This window comes from Oxyura jamaicensis, chromosome 4 (genome assembly GCF_011077185.1).
Source record: "Oxyura jamaicensis isolate SHBP4307 breed ruddy duck chromosome 4, BPBGC_Ojam_1.0, whole genome shotgun sequence".
Classification (NCBI taxonomy): domain Eukaryota; kingdom Metazoa; phylum Chordata; class Aves; order Anseriformes; family Anatidae; genus Oxyura; species Oxyura jamaicensis.
The window spans coordinates 29,374,525-29,402,497 of NC_048896.1; the positions used below are offsets into that span (position 1 = coordinate 29,374,525).

The 27,973-nt window shown below is 40.0% G+C and overlaps 1 protein-coding gene across 14 annotated transcripts in view; it reads right to left on the reverse strand.

Moving 5' to 3' along the window:
* The window catches only part of MARCHF1 (membrane associated ring-CH-type finger 1), a 233,147-nt gene that overhangs the window by 9,062 nt on the left and 196,112 nt on the right, over window positions 1–27,973 (reverse strand). For all 14 annotated transcript variants that reach the window (XM_035325489.1, XM_035325488.1, XM_035325496.1 and 11 more), the window contains one exon: window positions 14,881–15,061. In XM_035325489.1, the coding sequence (XP_035181380.1) occupies window positions 14,881–15,061 (181 nt within the window). The remainder of the gene's footprint in view (window positions 1–14,880; window positions 15,062–27,973) is intronic.

Here is a 27,973-nt window from a genome sequence, read left to right on the forward strand (position 1 = left end):
CGAGGAAATAAAACCCAGAACCTCGGGTACATGTATTTCATGTAGGCAGTGTTCAGTGGTAAGAATGGAGACAGTGGCATTATCATTACAGCCTTACCATATCATTACAGTGACCAGGTTACACAGCGTTTGACCTGGAGACTTTGATCCTTTATGCAATGAGAATTCAATTCAAGCCTTGCAACAGGCTTTCTTGCCAAAGAAAAAGTTGTCTTTGTCCGCATGGAAGAAAGGATTCTGCCCTAACCCTTCGCATAGCTTTGGATGCTTTGTGGAAGATCAATGGCAAATATAAAGAAGAAGAAATTGTGCTCTCAAACAGAAAATTTTCTGTCGTCTCTTATACTACCCTTCTGTTCTACTGGTGGGGAAATTCTGTGCTAAATTTTTCATTGTCGTGCATATCTGCAGCTCATTATAGCTATTTTGCTCTCTATCATGCACTGAAAAGCCTTAGACAGGTGACCCAAATGCCAAGTCAAAGAAGTCTTTTCCATGTGGTGCTTTAAAGTTTGAAAAGAAGAATATGCCATTAATCTAAAATTAAACATGCTGTAGGTGGAAAACAATGCCAAAAACAAATAACCAACAGGCAGAACAGGTAAATAAAGGCACAGCCTCACAAACTTATGCTGAGATTTGCAGGAAATGTGTATCATGAGATGGAGACAGTGGGAAAGGGCTAAAGCTGGGCTTTTTTGCTAACATCCCATGATCAGATCCAGCCACACACACAGCAAGGCAAGACCTACAGGCCTTTGCTTCCTCTCTCTGGCCCCTTTTCTTCTCCCACAGGAGAGCAGGGCTGTATGTCTACTGCATCCACGCACGTGTTACTGCACCAGAAATCAGCAGGCTGGCAGGAGAACGGCAGAGGCCGCTACACCAGGGAGCTGGGACACCGCGTGGAGCACCCCTTACTCCCAGCTGCAATTAAAAAAAAGAGAGAGAGAGAAAGGAGCACAGGGGAGATCCCTGCTCACAGGGACAGATGCAGGGGAGATGAGAGTACTTGGGAGCCTTTTACAGCTGCTTGGTGTCTCACAAAGCCGTGCGGCTGTTCTGCCCAGCTCTAGCTGCAGTCCCAGTCCTCCTCTGCCCCAGTCACGATGGTCTGAGCTCAGAAGGGGAAATTTAATTAAACTTTGTGCTCTAGTCCTGATGAACCCTAAGGTGGCTGAGGTTATTTTCTTGTCCTAATCACATATTTTAGCTTGGCTGAACAGAGAGTACTATGTGACTACTGTCATTCCCTCCTAGACGATTGATCTACTAGCAATTTAAACCTGCAATTTAAGTTGCCCTGGAGCAGAAAAATGCAATTCACTCTTTTAGGATTTTTGCAATAGGCTTAAATCTAACATTTAACTGTCAATGTTAGCACAGACTTGCGTGGATAAAAGCAAAATTACGTGAAGTAAAAACTACTTGAAAGTCCGTAGCAAAGGCTTAGAGACAACAGGATATTGAGCAGTAAAAGCATCAGCCCCTTTTACTTGTGCTGCGTTGTCCAGGTATGCTAAAGCTGGCTGGGGACGTTTGGCAGCTGCTACCATGTCACACAGCATAGGAATGCCTCCTTAATCCCCAATAAATTCATCCCTGCTGTATTTTGCAGCTTCTGCAATTCTCATGGCTCTCTACATTTAGTCCATGATGGTAGGATAAAAATAAGCTGCATCACATTTTATTACTTTCAACCTTGAGCTGGAAAAACCTACATCCATCAGGATGACACTGGGTGACATGTCATGGATAGGGTATCAGATGCCACCAAGAACAGAAAATAACAGAAGTAAGTGTTCAGATGCAACTTGCCTTGGAAACTTACGTGTTAACACTCCAAAAGTGCCCTAGAGACTAGAAGGAATGAAAGAAATGGAAGCCTGTAAGAGACAGAGAAGACATTTATAATGACTTGCAAATCAGGGAGTCGGTAAACTGCTAGACAGACACTGTTGTTTTTGTCCAGCCTACTCTGAAGCATCCCTTATCGGCGGCACATCCTGTTGTGACCACCCCCAGCATCCTTACTGTTGGCAGCTATACAAACGCGGGCTGGAAATCACCCCAGACACAGCTGGTTTAATATCCTGCAAATGCAGAAGCAGCCACACGAACGACATTACGCTCCACGGAACAGGTGTGCCAGCATCTAACAGCCACGAGACCTTTGGCACAGGTTACCAAACAAATGCACAGGATTTACATGCTACCATCCCAGGAAGAAAGCTTGCACCGTGCTCTGCAGACCGCCGGAGGGCGGTGGATGACCGTGTCCCTGCTGCAGAAGCTCCCAGCCTGGAGCCAGCGGGAACCAAGTGTCGGCTCCTGTGCCGGTCTAGATGTCTACCTTGTGCTTTCTTTTTGTTTCTTACAGACCGCCCTGCTCGGAAAGGGGAACGGTTTCTGATTTCATAACCTGCCCTCGCAATTACAAAAGGCAGTCATGAGTCTTCTGGGAGAGAGAGGGGAGATTTGAATAGGCTGCCCATAGGCGAGGAACATCTAAATCATATGCTGCCAACCGCTTCCCTTTCCTGTAACATGGTCTGAGAAAATAGCTGATACTTACTTTAAAGGACCAAATTTGCCTCCCCACAGGGCCATCTAGTAAAAGCTTGGTTAATCAATATGCAACAAGTAAATCTGGATATTTTTAGTACCCCCTGAAAATGGATCATCCGAGGGTCTGAAAATGCTGCTTCATGTCCCTGAGCTCCCAGCACAGCCTTTCTTCTTCCAGACAGAAGTACGTCCACGGTTTTAGCTCTGTCCTGCACATTAAGCTTTCTACAAACTGGTTTCAGGGTGCCCTGGTACAGAAGCAGAAGCTTGCTGCTGTGCCCACAGAAGCCGTTCACACACCACAGAATTGCACTCCGCAAACTCTGCCGCTTGCCCCCCGTTCCCCCACCTTCAGACTGCAGTTTTACTTTTTGTGTCCCCATGTGGACTCCTGCTAGGGGGAACCCCTCACGGTGGACACAAACTTTTGTCTACACAGACTTCCTGAAGCAACTCCTTACCTACAGCAGGTGTGCAGATGCACACGTTTACCATGTCAGGTCTGTCTCCTGCAGAGGCTCGTGACTGAAGATGCCAAATCGAAGGTGAAGTTAATGGGACTGCTTTGCCACAGAGTAAACGCTGGTGCTTTTATCTCCCAGGTATTCTTAGGAACCCTTTTTTTAAAAAAGGGACACGTAAGGAGGCTTGACAGGGCAATCTGGAGTGGGCATGACCCTGCTCATACTAAATATTTCTCCTGGTCTTTTTTCTCTGTCTCCATTACTTTAGCGAAGAAATGAGAATGAACGTAATGTAAACAGCACCAACAGCTGGAAGGATTTCCTCCTGTTCTCACTTAGAGCTAAAGTCATGCAACACTTTCTGAATTCTGTCTATAATACAAGGAAAGACATTGAGCCAAACTCTATCTTGAAATCATCACGCAAAACAAAGGCTAAAATTGTTTACCAGGGGCTGTTGTAGAAACTGCATTCTGCACAAAGCCTCAAAACGCACAGAAGAGCATCTTTCTTATCTCAAATCAGGCCTGAAGGATCTAGCTAGAGCTTTTGAAAAAAGCTCCTAAGGAGCTGGAGCAGCAGATGATGAAGTGAGCTGAGCAGGGAAGATATGTCAGTAGTCTGAACATGTAGCTCAGAGTTATTTATTATCTGTGGTGTGGGGAGGATTTCTTGGTCACTTGTTGCAGCGCTAATTGGCTCAGGCTCCACAGCGAACTGCTCACTGCTATCAACTTACCAGCTGGAGGAAAGCAGCTGCAACGGTACTTTGCAGGAATGGGATCTGTGCAGTGGGTGGAGGAGGAAGAAATAGCAGTAATGAAAGACAACGGGGTTCCCCACGTCAGGAGACAGAAATAGCCTTGTGCAGGCCTGAAGTATTGATCAGAGATGGATGAGACTTAAATCCCTGCAATTTAAGGAAAAGCATTTTGGGCCACGCTGTGCCATCTGAACACCACGTGGCTACAGTCTGTAGCCGAGGGACTGCCTCTTACAGAGGGAGAAAGCGTGCCTCGCTGCATCCTGTTCCAAGAGGAGAGGTGCCCGACAGACTGTCAAAGGACGTGCACCAGGTTTGCTGGTTAAAGGGAAGGGTCTGAGCCACAAAGCCTCCTTGTTCTTTTCCCCACAGAGCACGTGCAAAGAGGAAGAACTGAGAAGGTTCAATAAAACAGAAACACAGCTGTGATGGCCTTTTGTCAAAATATACGTCCCAGAAAAGAAACTCTTCTAAGGACCAGATTTAGACCCCTGTCACTGACAACAAAAATAAAGTAAATAAATGTATAATTTCAAAAAATAATCATGTCACATGTTGTATCACACAGCCATACCTATGCGCAACCTTTCCTTGCCTTGGTTAGCTCATCAGATGAGCTACTACAAATCCTTCTCTGCCTGAAGTTAACATAAAGTCTGTTTCTGTACCCCTGTGACACTAAACAAACCTGGCTGCAATTCAAATTACTGCGTTGTATTTGAAACACCTACGAAAAAAAAGTTTAAGCCTGAACAGTGTGCGATATGCGTGTCGAGACTATTAAAAGAACTACGTAACGAAAGATGTCACTTTGGTAAACACTTTGAGATTGTCATCTGCAGAGAACTAGTAATTTGGTGTTATCAAAGTCAAGACAGCACTATATTTATTTTCAAAGTGACAGCTAAAAGCTGGACTTGAGTGATGTAATCAGTATGCACATTTCACAAACTCATGGAAACTTTAACTGTGTATGTCATCAATTATCAGACCCTTAAAAATTGCAAAATAGGAGTATTAAGCAATTTGAGAAGATCATTTCTAAAATGAAGTAGCTGTTTTTGCAATCTGGAAGTACTATTGAGACTACTTGTCATTTACCAGCTAGAGGAACTTCAGTACCTGCATCCTAATCATTCCAACACAAACTAAATGAAGAGATGCTACTCTGTGCAAACAGGGGAGTTGCCAGACCTCCTGTCCCTCTCATACAATGTTCTGCCTCAGACAGAGGCCAGCACCAGGTGCTTCAGAGAAATCTGCAGGAAACCCCACAGCAAGTAATTACAGGATAAACTCTCTATGTTGGGAGCTTCTTCCCAGCTCCCATCTGCTAGGAATTAGTTTACATCACTATACAGAATGCAAAAGTATTCTCCAAAGCGTTTACTTTCCAAGATTCCTCTTTGAATGCTTGAACAACAGTAAGCAACTCTTTGTTCAGTAGAGGTCTACACGAGCAGCCTCTGCTACTATCATAAGCTTCTCTTTTACAATTCTTTTCCTCCACAGTCACTATGCAGCATATATATTAAAATCACAGCCCAGGCCTCAAAAAACTAAAGAAAAAAAGAAGAAAAAAGCATAATCTAACTACTAGAGTACAAAGCACAGATCATAATTTTGCTTCAAGGCCAGTTAGGCTGAGTTTTCATTTTCCAACCAAAGCAGGTGAGCCTTTTGTGGTATGCACTCTGTGGGCAATGGAAGAACAGCTGTGACACTGCTGGACTGGAGATGGAGTGTGCTGGGGTCAAAGCAACCACAGGTCCATCCTGCACTAGAGCAGCCATCACAAACCACCTCTCAACAGCTGGTGGCAGAGTCTTTGTTTCTGAACACCAAGTAGCATGGGCTCTCTTTGCACATCTGAGTGTATTTTGGCAATGGATGGGGACAGAAAGCTAGGGTAGCAAGGCAGAAATAGGAAAAGGAGAGAAATTAGAGAGAGAAGAGGATAGCAACATCCCATTACATACTATTATATGCCTCTACATCTCCTTCAGTTTTGTCCAATTACAAGAAAATCCTCTGAAGAATTTTCATTTTCTCATCTTCATTATGTTCCTTAGGCACATAGTTAAAATATATGATCATCGCTTTGTTAAGAGTCTTTACCTGAACCACCTTCTCTTCAGCATTCATTATGCTGCTTAATTTCCTCAGTATCTAATTGTCTAGCCTGCTGAGAAGTATCATGAAACATGCATTTCAAAATTAGAGCTGATGAAATAAAACTGGTGACACGTGAAAAGCTAAGACAACAAATACGCTTTTTCTTTAGCTGTAGTTGTAAATGATATACAGTCTTCTCCAGAAGTTACAATAGAATATTAGTTATTCCACCTTCCACCTAGAAAATATGTTCCTAAATATTTTTCTAAATTTGCCTTCTCTTAGAGCAAGCATGAAAATTTGCTTTACTGCCTTGTACTAAATGTGCCTGGCCTTTTTTTGGTTGCAGACCATGTCCTTGATTCTTACACTCAATACATTAGTAATTTAAACAATTTCCACTATATGAAATTCCTCAGAGTTCTAATTTGTATCTTACAGAATAAAAACCTAAAATCATTTACCTGCAGAATCTACCGTGTGACCTGATCTACAGAAGCATGCACTAAATCTCTGCAGTCTAAGGCCCTTCAGCATCACGTGTGGAATGGAGAGCAGTACAGCAGAAAGCAGAGAAAGGAGGGGTACAAAGGTGCCTTCAGATGTGAAGGAGTCTTGTGCGAAAAGGAGTACATCTGACTGGAAACAGAAAGCAGCCATATCCAAAAGCCACCGACTGAAGAGCAGCCATTTAGTTGTGTTGGGTGAATCTCAAGAACATCTTGTCTGTCTTTTTCATCTCAATTTATGCACTTAGATCAAATATACTTTTACCAATTCTTTCTTTCCTCCTCTACCACCCACTAAATTGATGATACCAGTGGTGCTGAACAACAAGGTGGTTTTTTTTTTTGCATGTCATGTCATTATCTTATTCCTCAAGTTGTTAGGGCAACTGACCTACACTGCAAGGAAAATGTAACTCAACTTCTGAGTTTCCTTTAACCACATCAGTCTGAATCACTGCAAACATGTGGCTTGGTTTAAATACCCTTTTACACCAAAAGCCACGTATTATATATATATTAAATATATTAAATATTTATTAAATACATTTTTGTTTAACCACAAGACGTATCTTATTTTTGCAACTACATATACCCTATACGTGTTGTGTGCCTGATCTGTCATATCAACATATCCCCAAGAATAAAAAGAGAACCTGACATGCTTAGTTATCTATAAATACGACTTTGGCAAGAATACCACTGATTTCCAAATGAATAGCTACAGTTACCTTCTCTGTCTTTTAGTTTTCCCACATGATACACACTTTTGATCCAATCAAGTAAAAATGAAATAGAAGATATTTGTGCTGAGGAAAAACTACAGTAATTAACACAAACCTATAGCCTAGTGCTCTGGCACTCTGAGCTGAGGGAAGCTATTCATTCTGAAAGACCTCCACCAAATGCCATACATCCCAATTTTGTCGCATACAAATTGGAGCAGATGAACAAAGATCTAAATTCCTGGAGGAAAAGGCTCTTCTTTCAAGTAATTTAATAAAATGCCACAGGAATAAAATTAAATTAACAGTAAAAATCATAAGTTTAGGGAATAAACTGTGACAATTATCCCATTTGATCATAATTTTGATCAAGTACCCACTGCTACATTCAAGAGAATTCACTTCTGCATGCATTCCAGCAGTAGGCAAGCATCAGCTTGTGAACTAAAACTCAGAGCAGATCTTTCTCACATCAACAGTTCTCACACAAAATAAATTTGATGCAAATAACCACTGTAGAATTTATACATATTAGTTATGTGAGAGATTAATAGACACATTAATCAGATCATGAAGAGCAGCCAGATCCCATTAGAGCTGATAAAATCTCTAGCTTTAAAATTAAATAGTAGAAACAGCTTTTTTACAAAAGCCCACAAATAGCAAGGGATAGTTTAGGTCAGCCCTTGGGTTGATTATGTTCTTTAAATTTTATATTACTAACTATGCATTTTGTGTCAGAACACCATTCCATTTTCTTTAGTTGCAAAGCCAGTATCAAGGGATTCTCTTCACTATTTCCAGTGCCTGAGCTAACCCAACCTTCCTCTGTTATGAACTGTTTGTGAAGCCAAGCTATAAAAATGAAACACTGAAATGACTGAAATTGAAAAAGGAAAAGCAGACCCCAATTACTTAAAAAATAACTGAGAAGCTGACAAACTGCAGGATGGAGTAGTATCCTCTAAGTAAAATGGTCACAAACTCTGATTCAAGTTGCATCTCTAAAAAAACTCAGACCAAAACCGCTTATTTTGGCTTCAGAAAGCACGGAAGAATTTGTACCTCGCAAAGCTCATGTTCGTGGTTTTGTGCAATAGTTGGTAACACCAGTAATACCTACAGCTGGACAACAAATACCTACAGCTGAACTCCTGAATTACCTTTGCTTTTGTAAATGCTACTGGGCAGCAGAAGCAGCAAATCTGGTTACCAGCAGCTAATTAGAAGAGGAAACAGTTTTCGTTTCATTTTTCCAGTTTAGGATTTTTTTTTGCTTCTTTAAAGGATGCTGCATATGAGGGGCAAAGTCTTGCAGAATTATGGCTTTTTGCAAGCCTAAGGGTACACTACAATGGTTTCAAGGTACAAGGCACCAGAGGTCAGCATCTCCAGACACAAGTTCATGGGATCGGGGACAGCTGTGTCAGTAAAAGCTGGAAAAAAATGCAATAAGAAGATTCAAAGCTAGCCAAAATTCTACTGCTATGAAAATGCAATGATCTATTATGCTTCCTACAGCACAAAATGCAAGACAACTTCCACTCTACGAACTACAGCATGCTACCTATATACAGATTAATTAGCAATAAGGCTCTATTACTTTCTTTCACATTACACATACAATTGTCTGAACATAGTTCCTCACATCCTCAAGGCATCACAATGGGATCTAAATGCTATAGAATTATTTTAACCTTAAAAGCTTTAATATACACATCCTCCTCTGAGCACCGAGTTACTCACTAGGATGACATGATAGCCAATACAAAAGTAATAGCTTTGTGCCTTTGTGCATACTGGTGAAGTATCTGACCTCACGTATTACAAGGACTGATGTGAGGCTGGCAATGTGTTGAGACAGTTTACTCTAAGAAAGAAAACACTGGAGCAGGTTGCCTTGACGACACCGTGCAGCTACACCAGAAATCAAAAGGAAATGTAGGATCTTCTGCTATGTTAAGGACTGCAAAATATTCACCAAATTGGGTTAAAAGAGAGCTAGTGCCACAGCAAGTCAATGTTACCTGACCTACACAATATTAGCTATCACTTCTTATCATAAGCCTTACTAGGAAACTGATGTAAAAGCCAGGCGGTTCCTACTTCGCAGCACAGGGCAATCAGAAGCAAACAGCCAGCTATACAGTAATGACTGCTCAAAGTTTCATTTTTTTCCTCAGAGGCTGCAGGTCACTTCTGGTTCTGGGAGTCTGCTTTGGGGCCAGGAGTGGTTTCTAACGGTGATCGGTTTTGATTTCACAAAGATGTCTCTGCAGGCTGCATCACTGAGCAGTCACCACCACATTCCTAAATGAGGAGTGTAAATACCAATTCTCCAAGTGCAGCTAGCATTTAACCAAAAATAAATCAACAACACATATTTTGCCCTCACTGAAGTTACCACATGCACCGCCAGATTTTATCAAATAAGGATTTATCCACAAAGCATCGAGTTCTGAACGAGTTCCTCCGGGCAGGCATATTTCTTAAGATTTACTGTTTTTATACGACTGCACTGAGCACATGGAAAGGAGCTGAATCTGGCTCTCACGCATTAGCAAAGAGCTCTAACAACTGGATTTAGAGTAATGCCAGCGACAACTGTTCTGTAAAAAAAGGCACCCTACACAGTTTTAACTTGAATAGAGAGAGCAGAAGCAGATGTATCCCTGCTACTGCATGAAGCATCAGGTCAGGAGAGAAATGGGACCTAAAGATTCACTTTAGTCTTCTCTTTTGTCCATCTCAGCTCTCAGAGCAGAATTCTAATGATCTGTGGCTTCCATAGGTGATTAACCTTTCATTAAGGAGCCTGTGGAATTACTGATTTCTCTGCCTTAAAGTTGGGCATTACCCAGCACCACAGGATGCCTGTTGGCTCAAACCCTAAATCCTAATTGGTTACACAGCTCCTTCTCCTGACCTGATGGTCTCGTTGCAAACAGAACATCTCTAACCTATTGCATTAAAACAAAATACTTGCTATAGTGAACCACATACCTACACCTGGGACATAACCCTTGAATCCTGCATGGGAGTCAGAGCTGGCAAGCTGGTAATTTATAAAATAAATGGCACCAAATGGAGAAGGAGCATTCCTTCCTTCTTGCCTAATGACAGCAGCTGGGGACATGAGAAGTTACAGAGTTCAGGGAGGTAAAAGCCAAAGAGACGCACCTTTTAGTAGATTTAGAAGTGCTATTTATCAGTACGCAAACCATACAGAATGCAAGGGGAGCAAACATGGAGAAGACATATATACGCTTTCAAAATAAACACAAAGATAAGGTTTCTTTCATTATCAGTATTTGTACACTGGCTTTTCTTCTGTTTAATTTAACAGAAACATAACACTCCATCCTAAAAGAACACCCCTGATCCTCTTTTTAAAAGGGGCAGATTCAGATACCCTCTCAGTCAGAAACACAATGATTATTAACTGTTAGATAGTGCTTCCCTCAACAAACAAACAAAGAAAAAATGACTTTTTCTTTCTTAATGATGAAGAGTAACTGCATGGTAACAACGCAATATCACTTTTGCCTCAAATAAATGCAACACTATTTGTAAATCATTTCAAAGATAGAACAAAATCAAGAGAGGAAAGAGACATATCTGACACCAAAGAATCATCTGTCGGGATAAGACATCAAAGGAAAACATCTCATCAGATACCAGAAGTCTTAAATGGACAGCAAAATTCAAATACAAAAAGTATTTTACATAGCAAGACACAGGAGAAATCTGCATTTGAAGATATTTCTACATTTTTAGTGCCTTAATCCATTGCATACTCACAGCATTTTGATGCAGTTCCTGTCTCTACTATGCTTCAAATACCAAATTCAAGAGATATGAAATGCAGGTACTACTTTATCAGGATTACATCCTTTTTAATGAAGAAGTGATTTGCTCAGGATGAAGCTATTACCTGAGAGAGCTCAATAAGAAACTGACACAAGCTTATTGTCACTTTGTAATTCCCTACTTGATAAATAAGGTTACTTTACAAAGAAAAAATTCTGCACTACACACTGCAAATGCTGAAAGGTAAAGCTACAAACAAAACTGTATTGTTTATAGCGATGGATAAGGGAGACCAGGAGAAATAAAGCAGATACACTAAGCAATGCTTAATATTTAATCTCTAAATTTGTATTTAGCCAAGTAATTATTCCTCCTGAAATACATGAAACTCTTGCACTGCCTGTTGATCATTACTTAAAAAGATTACTTCAATGCAAAGACTCACTAAAATGATTAACCTAAGTTTTATTTGATGTCTGATGCTTTCAGGGATTCTGTAATTAAATTACTGGTGCATATTTGCACAAAGCTATTGATTTTAATAGAGATATCTTGAATTATGTTAACCTCGTATGCTGCACATTGTCACTTTTGGGTGCCAGCAGCCATATGACATGATATCCAAAAATGATTATGCTATAAACCTCTAGACTTTGATTAAAAAAATGGTTAGGAAACAATGAGGGTGCATGAAACACTGAGGCACGCATAAAGATGGTAATTTGCCAGTTGAATCAATACAGTTTTGTTTTATTGTGAAATTCTGCTTTTGAGATACTTCACAAAATTATAGTTATCTGTAATTACGTTCTGTGGTGTGCAATTTTTCCCTTCAGTAGACCAGCAGTTGAAGTGTTACAAAGATATTATGATGAATTTCATCATAATGAAGCAATGCATGATCAAGAACCAAAGTCCATAATCTCACATCATAAGTAATGTAAGATTTAAAAATCAAAATTAGCTGTGAGATGTGACCCTTTCACTTGTAGAATGCCATTTCAAACCCACGTCTGATGGCCTCTGAAAATGCTTCTTCTGGAGCTGGTGAGAAACTTTCACTTTAGGGGAAATTAAAATTAAATCCTTCCCTACACACACAATTTTATTATTATTATTATTATTTTAAATAAAAGGGGATTCTTCTGGAATTGGATAGGTAGTCTCTTGTTGGAAATAAATCTGTAGTCTCTTATCAAGGGAACAAAATTCCCCCCAAAATAAGTCCTTTTTTTTTCTTTTTTTTTGGTCTTTTTTTTAAAAAAAATCTTTTTTTTTCTGTTTTCACTCAGCACATGGTAAAGTTGACAGGAGACACTAACTGCCTGTAATGTCTCTGCCATTAAGACCAGAGAATTCCTCATTTTCTATCCTTTTGAGATTCGTGGATTCTTAAATCACTGCTACCAAGCTGGACTTGCACTGGAGACTCAAGGCTCTCAGGGTCTAGTACACAACCAAGCCTTAGCAAAACCTAACACTCTCAAGAAAGTCTCAAAGTCCTAGAGACGCCCTGTTGATTTTCAGATCCTGTAACAAGAAGACAGAATTGTGGAGAGCTTCAGGTTTATGACCTGCCTATTTCACTCCACTCTGGTCTCTGGTAACCAGTCTTCAGAAAACCAGAACTCCTTGGAAATGCGCCATAGCTGAGGTTCAGGGCTCCCAGGCTCCATAAAAACTTGCATGAAGAACAAGCAAGGAACTTGATGGTGCTTCATTGGAACTTTGCATTTTTTTTTTGCAAAATGCAATGCAAGGCTTCTATCAAAATCAATTTAAATGATTTTTATAGAAGATGTTTTGTTGGAAAGTTACCAGGCAACTGTGCTTACGTGGCATGTCTCTTAATGAGCACTTTCCTCCCTTACCTTGTCTTTGCTACAGCTCTCAAAATGCTTGGTTATAAAAGAGCTCCTCATAAACTGGAAAGTGTTTCATAAATCTGAGAAAGACCATGATGATAGTGTATACACTTACTGAGGATGATACATTCAGTTTAATATAACATAAGAAAAGTGTCACGTCTGAAAGCCATAAATGTAAATAACATAAACAATTTTAACTTTGAAAACTTTGAAAAAAGTTTCCTAATCTTGGTTTCTGAAATGCGTGCAAATCACAAGACATGATCTGTAATTACATGCTGGTTCCATACTATATTGAAAAATATTTTTTGGCAGTGCATTGAAGAGGGAGAACGTGGCCAGATTTTTATTATCAGCGAGATAAGCTACAGTGCTGTCTTGAGCAGAAACAAATATATCCTCCCTGAAAGAAAAGGCTCATCTTTGCTATGTTGGAAATCAAAAACATACCTGAGAAGCAATGATAAGAGATGTGGCTAAAGAAATGAGTATGTTGTTAATCATTCAATTAAAAAATGACAGACTTGCAGGAATGACATTACCACTCTAAATCTGTCAGTATTCCGTTAAATTCTTTCCAAGAAAAAAATAAAAAGTAAAGCGTGGCTATTTCTGATATCAACAGTTATGCACATTATTCACTCCTTTTCACCTTGAATGCTATAATTTTTTTTTTCTAGATTTTTAAAGACACACTATTATCTATCAAAATCAGGAAAAGGCTTTTGCTTAAAATAGTGGTATCTGCATGTTCTCTTGGGGAAAGTAGCAAGTGCATTTGTTAGGTGGAAGGTTAAAGCAAGTTCTGTTGAAACAGAAAAACGGAAAGAAAAGACACTACAGGCAGGGGATTTTATACAATTACCTCCTTCCTGTCACATTATCTAAAATTTATGTGTTATTACTAAAAATTGAGACAATATAATTAAGTTTTTGGTCATCAGTTTTTTATTTACATCTGTTTCAATTGCTAGTCTACCTGGCAAGATCTACCAGGCACTTGAGAACTGTCTTTTCTTATCACAGGCTGGGCTTGTCAGATCAGACCCAACTTTCTCCAACTGTTGTTTATCATCAGGGACTTACTAGATAATTTCTCTGGATGAGAAATCAACAGGAATTCTATTTGCTCTCCTTTTCAGAACTGCTACTAGTGGAAGGCTGACAAAACCAAAATGTCTTTTGCCATCAAAACACCATTATATATGCGTGTACTAGCTATAAGCTAGTAGTGTATTTAAATTTAATTTAAATCAAAGTAGTGCATTTAAATTTAATCTAAATCAAAACTCACCATGTTCTAGACTGATTCAAACTTCAAAGATGCAACATAATCCAAAACAGATGAGAGCATTTTTAGAAATAATCTACATGAGAAATTATTCTCTCCAAACAAAACATACCCACATATACGTAATAAACTCTACTTTCTCTTTACTGACAACTCTTGTACCATTAAATTGATTTATCCTGGAAAACAGATGATGAGTGCAGATAACATACATTTGACTTTCAGGATGCAAGGTCGCCCTGTAGTTTAGATTCCATTAACTAATCTTAATGTGCAAGTGATTAATTTGCCCAGAAGTGAAACAGTTAGAACAGATGCAGCTAAAATGATTGACTGTGTTATTTCATAATTGCCATTTCCACTGTAGTATAAGCATCCTTCTCAACTAGAAGTTATGGGCTCAACTAAGAGTTACTGGGTGAGCTGGCCTGTGTTATTCAGGAACAAAATGTGAGGAGCAAGATTTCCTTCTGGCTTAAAAATAGGCAGATCAGCCAATAACAAAAGGCAGAAGATAAAAATTCTAAACACAAAAAATACTTTTTGTGCATTTACACTGCATGCATGCCAAAAGACAGTCTATTCAAAACACTCTCCTCCTGTTAATTAACTAACCTAAATATAGAAAAAAAGATTTCTGGGACTGATTTAATAACAGCAAGTACAAAGCCATTTTGGACAGGTAGATGTTTCTTTAAATGTGCTAGTCCTTTGTGCAGCCATTCCAGCCATTTGACATTTCAGTGTAATTAAATTCAAAAGCACCATACCTTCCGAAGAGGTTTGAGCTTGGTCTCCATTATAAAGTCGTACTTGCAGAGTTCACAACAGCGTGTATCTGAGCTCTTAATCCACTGGTGCAGGCAGGCCTGATGAACAAAGCGTAGGGTCCCTGTGCAGCGACACGGTGTGATGAGGGGACTTTCGTCATCTCCCTCACAGTGACAGATCCTGACAGGAAGGACAGCAACAGCTCGTGAGGAACTTTCTAGACACTGCTTTTTTATTTTCAGACTTGACATTTGTGAAACACAAGGTACACAACCTTTCAGATTAAGGCCCAGGAACATACTCCTTGTTCCCTTCTGCCACTCAGTAATTTCTCTTCATTTAGCTATTTCCCTTTGAACTTGCTATGTGGGCTGAAGGTGAATCAATACGAATAATACTGTTTTCCCTTTTATGCATGACAAAACCTCTAAGACAAATATCTGTGGTCTTATAGTTAGGGCTAAGTAGTGCTTGGTCTGGAAGTAATGACAAGAAAATAATCAAAGTCAGCAGAATCTAATGACAAACTGAAAATATCCAGCATGGTAAGTACAAAAAGTTTCCAAGATAGCTCTTGGTAGTTACATGGTTAAAAGGATTAGAGAACAGTTTTGAGTACTCTGGAGCAATGCATACAGCACATGTACACACATGCACACACTTTCTCGGAGGCAGGTATCAAAAAGACACGGTCCTTTCTTTTTCTAATTCTTCATTGTCCCTTTGAGGTAGGTATCTGCCTTATCTGGGAAAACAAGAACTACAGCTGTAAGCAGACCCCAAGACAGATGCTGGTTCCAGAACTGTCATTACCTTGTAGTGGGATACAAAGCTCTTCACATTGCAGTTTTGCGTAAAATAATCAGTGTCCTAACACCACAATCTGATGGCTTTCTTCTGTGACTTATGTCCCAATGACTTAGTGATCTTCCATTCCAGACTCCTGATCACATCAGGGAAACATTTACTCATTGAAACCTAGGCCAGCTTTACCTGCAAGCATCTCTGTGAGGGCAAAGAAAGCTCAGCAGTAAGCAGAAGTTACCAAACAACTTAAGTTAGGGAGGGTTCACTCCTACAAAGAGTAACTCCCTTCCATCGACACCTCACAAAAAACATAACAAAACACCCAAGCCCTCATGAATGTCCAGAGACAGACTGGCATGTAAGGGAGGGAAAGAAAAAGCTGATGCTTGTAAAATGTTACTTCAAAATAGAGAAGTAATAACAACAGCACCGACCCGTGTGTCACGCAAACACAACTTTCAGCTTTAGAAACTGAGCACTTAGGAAAGGCACCCTCGGATACATGCACACAGAAGTGTCTGAGCATGTCTGCTCTGAGGAACAGCTCTTCCCTTTACCCAGAAAACTGCAGCCACATCGCTCCTGGGGTAGAAAAGGGGCCCTGTGGTGAGCCAGCCTTCCTAGCAGCCAGGCAAGGGAAGGCCGATGATGTCCTGCACCCCACAGGTGCAGCTAGCCTGAGTCGGGCAGCCCAGTGAAAGACAGGCGACAGCACACACAGGCTGCCACGTCTACGAGCAGGAGGAGAGGGCCACCTCAGCGTCTACATGAAAGATCTGTGGATCAAGAACAGCTGCTGTTCCGTTGCAGCATAGCCTAGAGCCATGAGAAAATGAATCGACAGTCACGGGAAAGCAGAACAAAGCTGCTTCGCCAGATATGTAGTAAGAGAGAAAAAAAGACAGAAAAAAAGCCAGAAAAAAAAAATAATAAAAAAAATATCTCTGGAAACCTGGTACACCAAAGCCAGGTTTTCAGTGTCTGCAGTGGTGCCCATATGTTCTTCAGCATCTTCTACCCCCATGGGAGCAGGGGGAGAAGAAAAGACACACAACTTCTAGTTTGGACACACTCTGTATTTGAGATGGACATTTCACAAGGACTCCATTTGCAGCCCTTTCTTTACTAACCAAGCCAAGCTAGACACATCAGTGGCTTAGTTCTTATATGGAAACTTGCTGCATGCTGTTTTCTTCTTGAACCTACAGCTTAAGTAAAACGAAATGTTCAAAACACTGAATAGTTATTTCTCTAACAAATGCATTCCCAGCTGAGAGTTAACACAAAAAAAAAACATTTTCTTTTTAAATTAAAGCTATTTCCCAAAGGAAAGCTAGTATTCTTTGTTCATTTAAATTCAAGCTATACATAATTTATTTTACAGGGTTAGCATTTACACTATTTAGAAATTAGACAACTAAACTGGGTGCCCAAGAGTCTGTTTTCTACTTTTGCCTGAATTGTTTTAAATTATTTTAAGAGCTAAAATACAAGCCTAGAACTCCACTGGGATCTTCAAATAAAGTGACATTGCAAATCTGAAATGAACAGAAGTATTCTTCAGTAGAAACAGTTTTATAAAGAAAACTACATGAATTATACTTTCTACTTGTGCTTTCATGGTACAGAAGTTATAAGCTAAATGCATAAATAACAGCTTGACATTAAGTACGTACATTATACAGAAGCTCCAACTAAATAATCTAATGACCTCTTCTAGTTTTCTAACCATGAAATATGTAATAAGGAGAAAAACTTCAAATGGAATTATAGTCCAAAGAAAATAACCAACGGCATGGTTTTCATTAGCTTGAATGCTCTTTGGTGCAATTCAGCTCCTCATTATTTGTTTATCCAGAAAAAAAATAGCTTAGAAGGAATTTGTGCTACCTAAACTCAGAAACACAGTCTTTAAAGATACCTGGGTGCCTGACAGCTATTGAAGCAAATTGTTGGCTAGCTGTTTAATTTCTTTTAAAGACTTGGACCAGATAATTTGTACTGTCTTGCTTAGAACGACTACTGAAACAGAAGTTCAAGTGTTTTTGCCCCTTGTTGTATGTACTCACCATGTATATCAGAATTATCACAAATCACAGAAAATGAACTGTAAAAAATTTTTTTGAAAAATAAGCTGTGCAAACAGCTGAGGTAGGGATACAAACACAGCTTATCTGAAGCATATCTGAACCAGGTGGGAGGCACAGAACTTCCATTCTAGTCCCCTATTTTTGCATGATCACAGCTCTTCACAGTTTTCACCCATGACACAGACACTTCACAGGTCTGACCTCATCCTGAAAGTAACATTTGCTTACATACTTCAGAAGTGAATTGAATGAAAAAAAAAAAAAAAAAAAAAAAAACCTCTCCACTACAAATCAAAAAAAATAAATAATAATAATAAAGAGCTAAATCTATAATGATTTATTTACAAGTTGCAGCACTCCACTGATCATGGTTAATGGCTGCAGTTTTACCTGCTCAGACAGACCTACAGAACTTGCACGCTCAGCTTTTCTCAACTTTCTAGTCTTTCCCTAGATATATGGCCTTCATTATAGAGCAATACCTTGGACTATCTGGAAATGGAGGGGAGGGAATGAAGTCAGCTATCTGACTGAATCCCTTTAGTTAGAATCCCTTTGTAGTCTTGCACTGAGCCTGCATAGTTTTTGTAGGTTTGGCAGCTTAGTGTTTTAAAGATGCCTGCCTTGCTTGTCAAGGGAAAAAGATGAGTACCACGGCTGTGCTGAGGCCAGGCTCTAAAAATCATGTGTACACCAGACAACAGAGTATATATAGAAAGCTATTAGATGATCATCTGAGCCAGAGAGACGTATTTTATTTTATACACACCTACAGACACCCCCCTACACAATGAGATCAAAGTATTTTTCTTTTAAGAAAGCTCACTATGAAATTTTAGTAAAGAATACTCTAACAGTGCAGTCTTTCTTACGCTTAAGTTTCTGTTTTATATGGCAGTAATTTAATTTCCCAGTAAACTTTCTCTAGCACAGAATTACTTCTACGACTGCTGCACACAAATGTACCAAATGGAGAAATTTATACCAATGTTGTGCATATAATTTATTAACAAATATTTAAAGGGTGTTCTTACATAGCAGGTGCATATAATGCAATAAATTAGCAAAAAGAAAAACATATTTAAACAGAAATCAAAAATGTTAAATTGAAAACAAAATCGGTCTTTGTGAATAATTTTGCATGATTCATATAAAAACTCTTGTGGATTTATTGTATGTTGCCTACACGAAACCCATTCCTGAACTATTTTATGTTTCTGTTCAATTCGTAAAATTTTTAGAGGGAGATGTAAATACAAATGTGTGGTAGTTTCACCCTGACTGTCACAGGCAAAAGGGACTCAATGTATGGAGATTAATATAATTTATAGCCTATCACTAGCAGACTAGAACAGTGACAAAATAAAAGCAAACTAAAAAACACCTCCCCCCCATCCAACCTTTTCTACCTCCTCCCCCCAAGGGAGTTTTTTGTTCAAAATATTAATTGTATTTAAGGCATATCCAAATGATGCTGAAAGCCTCACTGATAATGCTTGATTGAGAAACTGCATGACATACTAAACTTTGTAACAAAACGACTATGTAAACGGAGTAAGTGAAGATGCTAGTAATTTAAGTTATACCTTGTTCTTCATTGACACCATATATGTGTGTATATATATATATATATATCATTGATATATATACATATATCACATATAAGCCTCTTATTTATTCAAATCACGAGATGCTGCTTGTTGTGCTTTTGGCTGGGACAGGGTTGATTGTCTTCATAGAGGCTTACACAATGCTGTGTTTTGGATTTTTGATGAAATAGTGGTGGCAACATGATGACGTTCAGCTGTTGCAGAGCAGCGCTGGCCCAGAGGCGAGGCCTTCCCAGCTCCTCGCGCTGCCCTGCCAGCGAGGGGCCGGGGGTGCCCCAGGGGCTGGAGGGGACACAGGCAGGACAGCTGGCCCAGGCTGCCCAAAGGGATGTCCCACACCGCCCGGCCTCACGCTCAGCCATGACAGCCGGGGCTGAGGAGGAGGAAGGGGGACCTTGGGAGCAACACCGTTTGTCTCCCCGAGCCCTGCTGGCCTGGAGCGGCTGGCACCTGCCTGCCGGTGGGAGCAGCCAGTGGGACCCGGTCGGGCTTTGCTTCGCGCGGCTTCTGCCTTCCCCACCGAGCTGTCCTTGTCCCAGCCCTGAGCTCTCGCACTTCTACCTCTCCCTTTCTCTCCCCATCCCACCTGGGCAGGGCGGGCGAGCGGACAAGAGGTACTGAGCTGCCTGACGGGGCTGCACCACAGCAATGCTAAACAAAGAACTCAAAAGTTGGGCGTCTTCAGAATTTTGTATTGTCTCACGCTCTTTAATTCCATCAAAACAAAATATTTTCCCTTGTTTCCCCTGGTCATGTTCATTGCAAAAGTTATAAAGCACGAAGGGAAGTACGAAGTGAGATGGGCACGGTTTGTAGACATTCACATGCTAATTGGATTTAGGTTCTTTTTCAGAAAAGCAGCAAGATACCGTGGGTAACTGTCCTTCATTTCTCATGGAATTAAGGCTTTTTTTTTTTTTTTTCCCTCCATACAAACACTTCTTAATTATATAACCTCCTTTTAAAAGGACAACTACAATCTGTGTTAATCAAAGATTTCACAAGGAAAATTTAAGTTTTCCCTCACAGTGGTATAGTCTGGCAAAATCATAGCAACCAAAATTACGATCTAGAAACACTAGGTACTCTAAAGTGGTTACTCACCACCTGAGCTGCTTATTTCAAGAGATACAAATAGATTCCAACAGGTTTGCAGCTTTTTCTTCACATGCAAGGTAACAATTTTGCTCTCATTAAAGAGAATAGCTGCTCATCTCTACCGTCATTGGAAAAACAGCAGTTATCCTAACCTGTCTTTCACTAATCCACTTTACTCTTTGGTAATTAAGAAAATAGGCCAATTTCTGTGCTGCTGTAGCTAAGTAGAAAATGCACATATTCTGCAGGAGTCTTGTTTGCGTTGTGAAAATCAGTTGGAAGCACTCCTCTATGACATTACCTATACAGCTGATTTCCGTAGATGACAATTGTCAAAGCAGGCTGATTAAGGACAAGAATGAATTAGCATGGCCATCCTTGTGCTTCAAGCTATATAAGAATCTCATCGTTATGCACAGCGCTGGTTGGAAAGAGTTTGCAGCAATCCTGCATCACCAGAACTCCTTCAGTGTATTACAGACCGATCCGTATGAAGCCATCCAAATGTCCAATACAATTTTCAAGGACTTTTGGCTACTACCTACAGACCAAGGGTTTAGCTACAGCAAGCTAGTGCAGAAAGCTTTCATAGACTTTCTCAAAATTATACCAAAGCAAATTTTACCCTCATTTAGCTTATGGGTAAGGATTAAAGAGCAGGCCACGTCTGATATCTTTGTGGGTGTCTGCTACAGTCCACCTCATTGGTTAGCGGAAGCAGACAAAGCCTTCTACAGACAGCTGGAAGTAGCCTCACAATCACAAGCATGTGGAGGAAAAGAAGGTGATCAGAATTAGTCAGCATGGATTCACTAATGGGAAATCATGCTTAACCAACCTTCTGTGATGGGATGACTGGCTGGCTAGATGATGGGAGAGCAGTGGATGGTGTCTGCCTTGACTTCAGCAAGGCTTTGAACACCGTCTGCCCTAACATTCTCATAGGCAAGCTCAGGAAGCATGGAATGGATGAGTGGACAGTGAAGTAGATTGATAATTGGCTGGATGGCAGAGCTCAGAGGGTTGTGTTCAGGGGTGCAGTCTCATGGGAGGCCTTTAGCTAGCAGTGTACCCCAGGAGTCAGTCCTAGGTCCAGCCTTGTTCAGGTTACTTATCAATAACCTGGATGACAGAACAGAGAGCACCCTCAGCAAGTTTGCTCATGACACAAAACTGGGAGGAATGGCTGATACCCCAGAGGGCTGTGCTGCCATTCAGAGGGACCTGGACAGACTGGAGAGCTGGGCAGTGCGGAACCTCATCAAGTTCAACAAGGGCAAGTGCAGGGTCCTGCACCTAGGGAGGAATAACCCCCAGCACCACCACAGGCTGGGAACTGACCTGCTGGAAAGCAGCTTTGTGGAGAAGGGCCTGGGAGTCCTGGTGGATATCAGGCTGACCATGAGCCAGCAGTGTGCCCTTGTGGCCAAGAAGACCAGTGGGATCCTGGCGTGCATTCAGAAGAGTGCTGCCAGCAGGTTGAGGGAGGTGATCCTGCCCCTCTGCCCAGCCCTGGTGAGGCCTCATCAGAAGTACTGTGTCCAGTTCTGTACAAGAGGGGCAAGTATCTCCTGGAGCGAATCCAGCAGAAGGCTACTAACATGTTTAAGGGGCAGGAGTATCTGTCATAGGAGGAGTGGCTGAGAGCTGGGCATGTTTAGCTTGGAGAAGAGAAGACTGAGAGGGTATCTTATCAATGTGTACCAATATCTGAAGGGAGGGTGTCAAGACAATGGGGACAGACTCTTTTCAGTCGTGCCCAGTCACAGGACAAGAGGCAATGGGCGCAAACTGAAACACAGTAAATTCTGGATGAGAAAACACTTCCTTACTGTGAGGGTGACAGAGCACTGGCACAGGCTGCCCAGAGAGGCTGTGCAGTCTCCTTCTCTGGAGATATTCAGAACCCACCTGGATGCCCTCCTGTGCAACCTGCTCTATCTAGGTGACCCTGCTTGGCATGGGCATTGGACCAGATGACCTCCAGAGGTCCCTGCCAACCTCAGCCATCCTGTGATTCTTTAATAAATGTGCAACCCAGAGGAATGTCCCTGAGGCTTTCAAATATAGAAGAGGGTAGGGGAGTAGTTTACTTCCACTCAAAGGGAATATAACTGGAGCACCCTAAGACCAATGCTCCGAGTGGACTAGGTAATGGTTAAAGTGAAGGTTAAACTAAAGGATGCGCTTCAAAAGCAAGCTCTATCTGAACTTACTATGGAGATCCCTTCACTGACAAAATTAGCAGGAGCTTTGTGACTGACACATGCTTTCTGCCACTTTCTACACACTGTGACCAAGAGCATAACAGTAAATTAATGCCAGTGCCCAATACCCATACTCTCATTTTCTTGAGGATGGAAGTATACCCGTAGAATACAAATGCCTTCAAATTTAAATTGATCTCCCTAGTAAAATGTGAAAATAGCTTCTCCATATAAACATGCTTAAGGAGGATAATGCGTATTCCAAAAATAATATTATTTTAGATGAGAAAGGACTGAAAACACAGTCAAAATCCTGCCCATCACAGGAAAGTGTATCTGGACTCATAATGATTATGCAAAGGTAGATTGTTACCCAGTTTGATGGGTACATATCATAGCTAGATCTGTTACTGAAGGGAGCTTATTTAAGGGAGAAACAGCATAGCTGAAAAATATTGGATGAAGTGAATCCTTGGCTTTGGTTTTGGCTGTGCAGATTAATAGCTGCCTGCATGAATTACCATGTGCTCCTAAGCTATCTTAATTGGACCAAAAGGAAATAATTCCACAGGTTTGCAAAACGTTTCCCCAAATTGCTTGTTACTAATAGTCTAAAAAAAAAAAAAAAAGTTAATCTGTCTCAAAAAGGATATTTTCTCTTTCTGCCAGCTAATACGGTGCTTAAAGAACACCATAGCTTGAACCTAAAACTGTAAAGCAAACACTTTATGAACTCACAGAAAATAAGTAATTCATTAATAAAAAATAAACTGAAAAAAATATCTAACTCCGTTCCTGCATAATTTATCACTAAACAACAACAAAAAATCCATAAATATGTTCACCTAGCAATTGACTACAGCATACCATGTTTCTCTTTCTTTTATTTTGCAAGCTTTTTTTTTTTCTGGTCTCATTTCCATTTTATTCCACTGTTAAATCATAAAGTGATCTAAATGCCAAATTGGTCTTCCTCTTCACTTAAACGTAGTGTGAATGAAGCACATTAATTCTGCATACCGAATGTAATCAATTTGTATACCTCTTCCCTGTCAAACCTGCCCTTCCATTATACCATACAGTCAGCTGCCTTTATCTGACTAGAGAAAAACACATTTTCAAAATGTTGCACCACACCAGTATAATTTCATAACAGTTTAGGCAAAGCTTTCTCTTGTTTTCTCTAAACGTGATCAAAATTTTAAGAGACCCAACAACGAACTACATTAGCAAAAAGCACACTTTATCATTTATTTTGTCAACTTTTCTTGTCCTCTATTAATATTCCATTATAGGTGATAAACAGGATATCTAACTATCTAAAGAGTTACAAGTAATTTCTGCCTCAGATGCACCGTCACTGCATCTCAGTATATGTGTCAGACAAGATTTACTACACTGAACACGAGCCTAGGAAACTGAGGACTGTGATTTAAAAAAGGATTTAGATTTCTTTCTGCCTGCCCAGTGAAAGTCAAATCTTTAAATAACTAAGCTCCATACAGAATGTATACTATCTTTCAGTACTTAATAGTGGGACCCTTAATACCTCCTCTCGTCCAAACTTACTGGCAGGAAGCAGTGCTATTAAAACTATTTGCATTAACTAGATCGTAGTTTAAAAAAACAAACAAACAAACAAACAAAAAGGTTTTGAGAGAAAGAAACAGAAACGAGGAGTCATTTCTTCCTGTGTATGTGACCCTAACCTCAACAAAGACATGCTTGCTTGCTTTAAGCTATTCTTGCATTGTTCCAAATCATGGAGAGCTTCCAAAAGAGACTGCATAACCAGATGGCTAAAGAGGTGACAGATGGGGCTTTGAACCATCAGGCAAAGAAAAGAATTAACCAGGATTTCATACTGCTTCAAAGGCTGATGAACCACTAGACCATCATCTAGGCGAGGAGATTCCTATAAAAAAGTCACCTTGTAAAAAGAAGGCTTTGAACAGGAAAGTAAGCAGCAACAATAATTCTTTTGAGGAGGCAACACGCAGGACAAGATTCAGAGATCTGGCTCCTTAATGAGAGAATGTATCATCTTGAGACCCTGAGGAAGACACTAACATCCCAGGGAGGAGCAGGTTAAACACCCTCTTCAGTCAAACACTACAGGCTGGCAGTTCAGCATCCTTCACTTCTTGGTGATTTTTGAGGAATCTGGATGGTATTTCAAGTCTGTGTATTCTGCGCTACAGTTTCAATTATTTATTGGATCCAGTTTCACTGTTTCAGTATAAATACTTCAAATGAGTATTCACTTTCAATGGCAGTATTCGAGTCTACATCTCTCCTCTGTTTATCTTTCTCTTCTTTCCTCAAGTCCAATCTCTAAAGACTTGTTCCCTCCCATGAGGCTTTCTGTCTGTTGATTCTCGAGCACTCTACTACATGAATAATGGAGGACCTAAGGTTTTTCATGCAAGACCTGCACATTTGCAGGTTCTGCAAGGTACTATTACGGGGAAAAAAAAAAAAAAAAAAAAAAAAAAAAAAAAGTTAAAACACTTGATTTCACAGAAATAAACTACTTAATCTTACTGTCTCTTGTCAAGTGCAACATATACCATTTCTTCCTATGATTGTGTTAACACAAAGAAATACCCATATTAATCTTCTTCTAAGTTTATATCCGCCTTTCAAATAGCTTTTTTAAGCTGATTTTTAAAAGTGATACTTGAAGTAGATTCTGCAGGTTACTTTAACCAACCTCATTAACTCCCTTACTACTTCTAGTCATTCTTAACTGTCTTCATGTATGTGCTGCTCCATTTAAAAGTGATTTCTAATTATCATCATCTAATGATGTCATTCCTTTACATGACTATATAGAGTCATCATGGAGTTAAAAAAATCAGCATTCTACTTTCGTAGTGAGGAATTCCATCTTATTTATATGTGGGTGGCTTCTTTCAGCTAAATATAGTTCAGTGTTATTGCTGCAATGACTGCATTAGTGCTACAAAAAGATTTTCCACTGAAAACATAACTTGTCAAACAGAATTCTTCCATCATACATAATAAATATACCACACCATTAATTCAGTGTCAATACACAAATGATACGCTTATGATACACTATTACTGTAATATCAATTAACACTTCTTCTTTCCTTGGTAGTTCCTATGTGAAAAACCATGGGACTAAATCCTCCCAATCCGTTCACTTTATCATGTCCCAAACACAGCTTTTCTCTTCATGGAGATTACCCTTGATGATACTTCTAAGGTTGCTCCTCAAGGCACATGGCAAATTGCAGAGTAAAATTTGAGGGGCCAACATGAGGAAAATCTCAGAAACAGGGCAGATTAGGAAAAGGGGAACTGTATGATTTCGAAAGCCTACTTTGTGAACCTCAAAAATACACAAATACATAAACAAAAAGTAGGTGCTATAACAACTCACGCTGCCAGAACTCAGGTAGTTGTCCATAATCACAAAAGCAGAAACCTTGTCTTCTAATGAACTCAAGAAGAAAGCAATTAGTTCAGGGAAAGGGTTGTAAAAATCATTAATGTCATGTCATTGTTTCATCATTTTGGAAACCAAGAAACAGTGACACTAGAAGTGGAAACGTCTCACTTGAAGTGACCAAGAGGTCTGCGTTAGACTAGCTGAAGCATGTATTGTGTCACAGTACTACACATTTATCTTCGTCACTGATGTGCTTATGTTAGAACAGGATGTGTCCTATCACATTCCCACTCATACAGCTATATGCTCACAGGAGAAACTGCTTACAGCCCTACGTGCACATATCAACGTGTTCCACTGACAGTAATTCCCAAGGAAGTAAAGCAAAAAAAAAAAAAATAATTTCCCGCCCAAACTCTTAGAGACAAAATAACTGGCACCAGGAGATGTTTAAGATTCCTCTGCAATTTCCACACACTCACCCAACCTGGTAAGTGTGTGGACATTCCTCTCTGAGGGTTTTGTCATATCAATTAGAAGACAGGAATATTTTTGGTGAAAAGATGAACACCTCAAGAAAACAAAATTTTCACATCACAAACAACTATTGTAATTCCAGTCTTAGAACAATTACAACAAAAAAGCTTTTTATACTTTTCACATAGAAAAGTGGTTACTGTATACATGCAAATCACTGTTGAAATGCAAATTATTTTTTTTCACAAGAAGCAAGCTTGTGAATATGAAGAGAAAAATGCCACAGATCGTGAGTTAACAAAGTGCATAGGCCTGTCCTGAAAACCAGAAACTACAGTAGTAACAACATGTCTTCCTTTTTCTTCAGCTGTCTGCAAACTGTAGGATAACTTACCAGCTATGAGAAATTAACGTGCTACTGATTTTGTAACATTCTTCCTCAATGCATTATCATCATTACAATACACTTAACTAATGGCAGCAAATAATAAAGCATTGCCCTGACAATGAAGAAAAGATCACAATTCTTGACAAATTTTGCACAACAGGCCAAGCTGAGTTTAACTCTAGACATTCAAAGAGCATCTCCGTGGATAGCAAGCGCTGGAACAACCCCTATCAAGTCGTCAACCTTCCTCTACTAAACAAGAGCCAAGCAGAAATGTTTGCATGCACATCTAAAAATTCCATCCTTGAACAAGCTTCAAGTCTTGCAGAAAGTGCCTGAATTATTATAATAAAAATTGAATGGATTAGGAAGACAGACGGAAGACTGGAGCCTGCATTCTGTCTGAAAGCAATGCCTAAGTTTATGGATTCAGGCAGCAGTGAGGATTAATCTACATGAGACAGTTACAAAGCTTTGACTTTAATTTACCTTTTTTTTTTTATATATATATATGGTATAGTCAAGCCTGTAGAAATACCCATACTGAAATAATTTATTTATGTTTTTGAGTATTTATATTCAGTGAATAATGACTAAGTGGCCCTATCATATAGGTACTGTCCCTACTACACTGGATCTTCAGTACATGCTGGCTTAGTTGTTCAGAAACTTAAGACAACTCTGCAGCTGTTGAAGAAGTTACCTGTGCTCTTCCCTCCACTGTACCATGCAGGCATAATTCAAGTGCTTCAAAAACATAACACGGTTACAGAAATACAAAGAAACAGCAGTAGTGGTAAGGTAAAGAGGTCCCAAGCCTGTGGTGTGGTGCCATTGTGCAAGCTGATGTACAGACACAGTTGGACTTTACTCAGAAGACTCATAAATTACCATGTCAGACAATGGTCAGACAGTTCAAACGCCCATTCTTGCTTGCTAAGTGTAGCAAAGAGTGCATGGCACTAGCTGTATAAGTAATGGCTTCTATCTCTCGCTA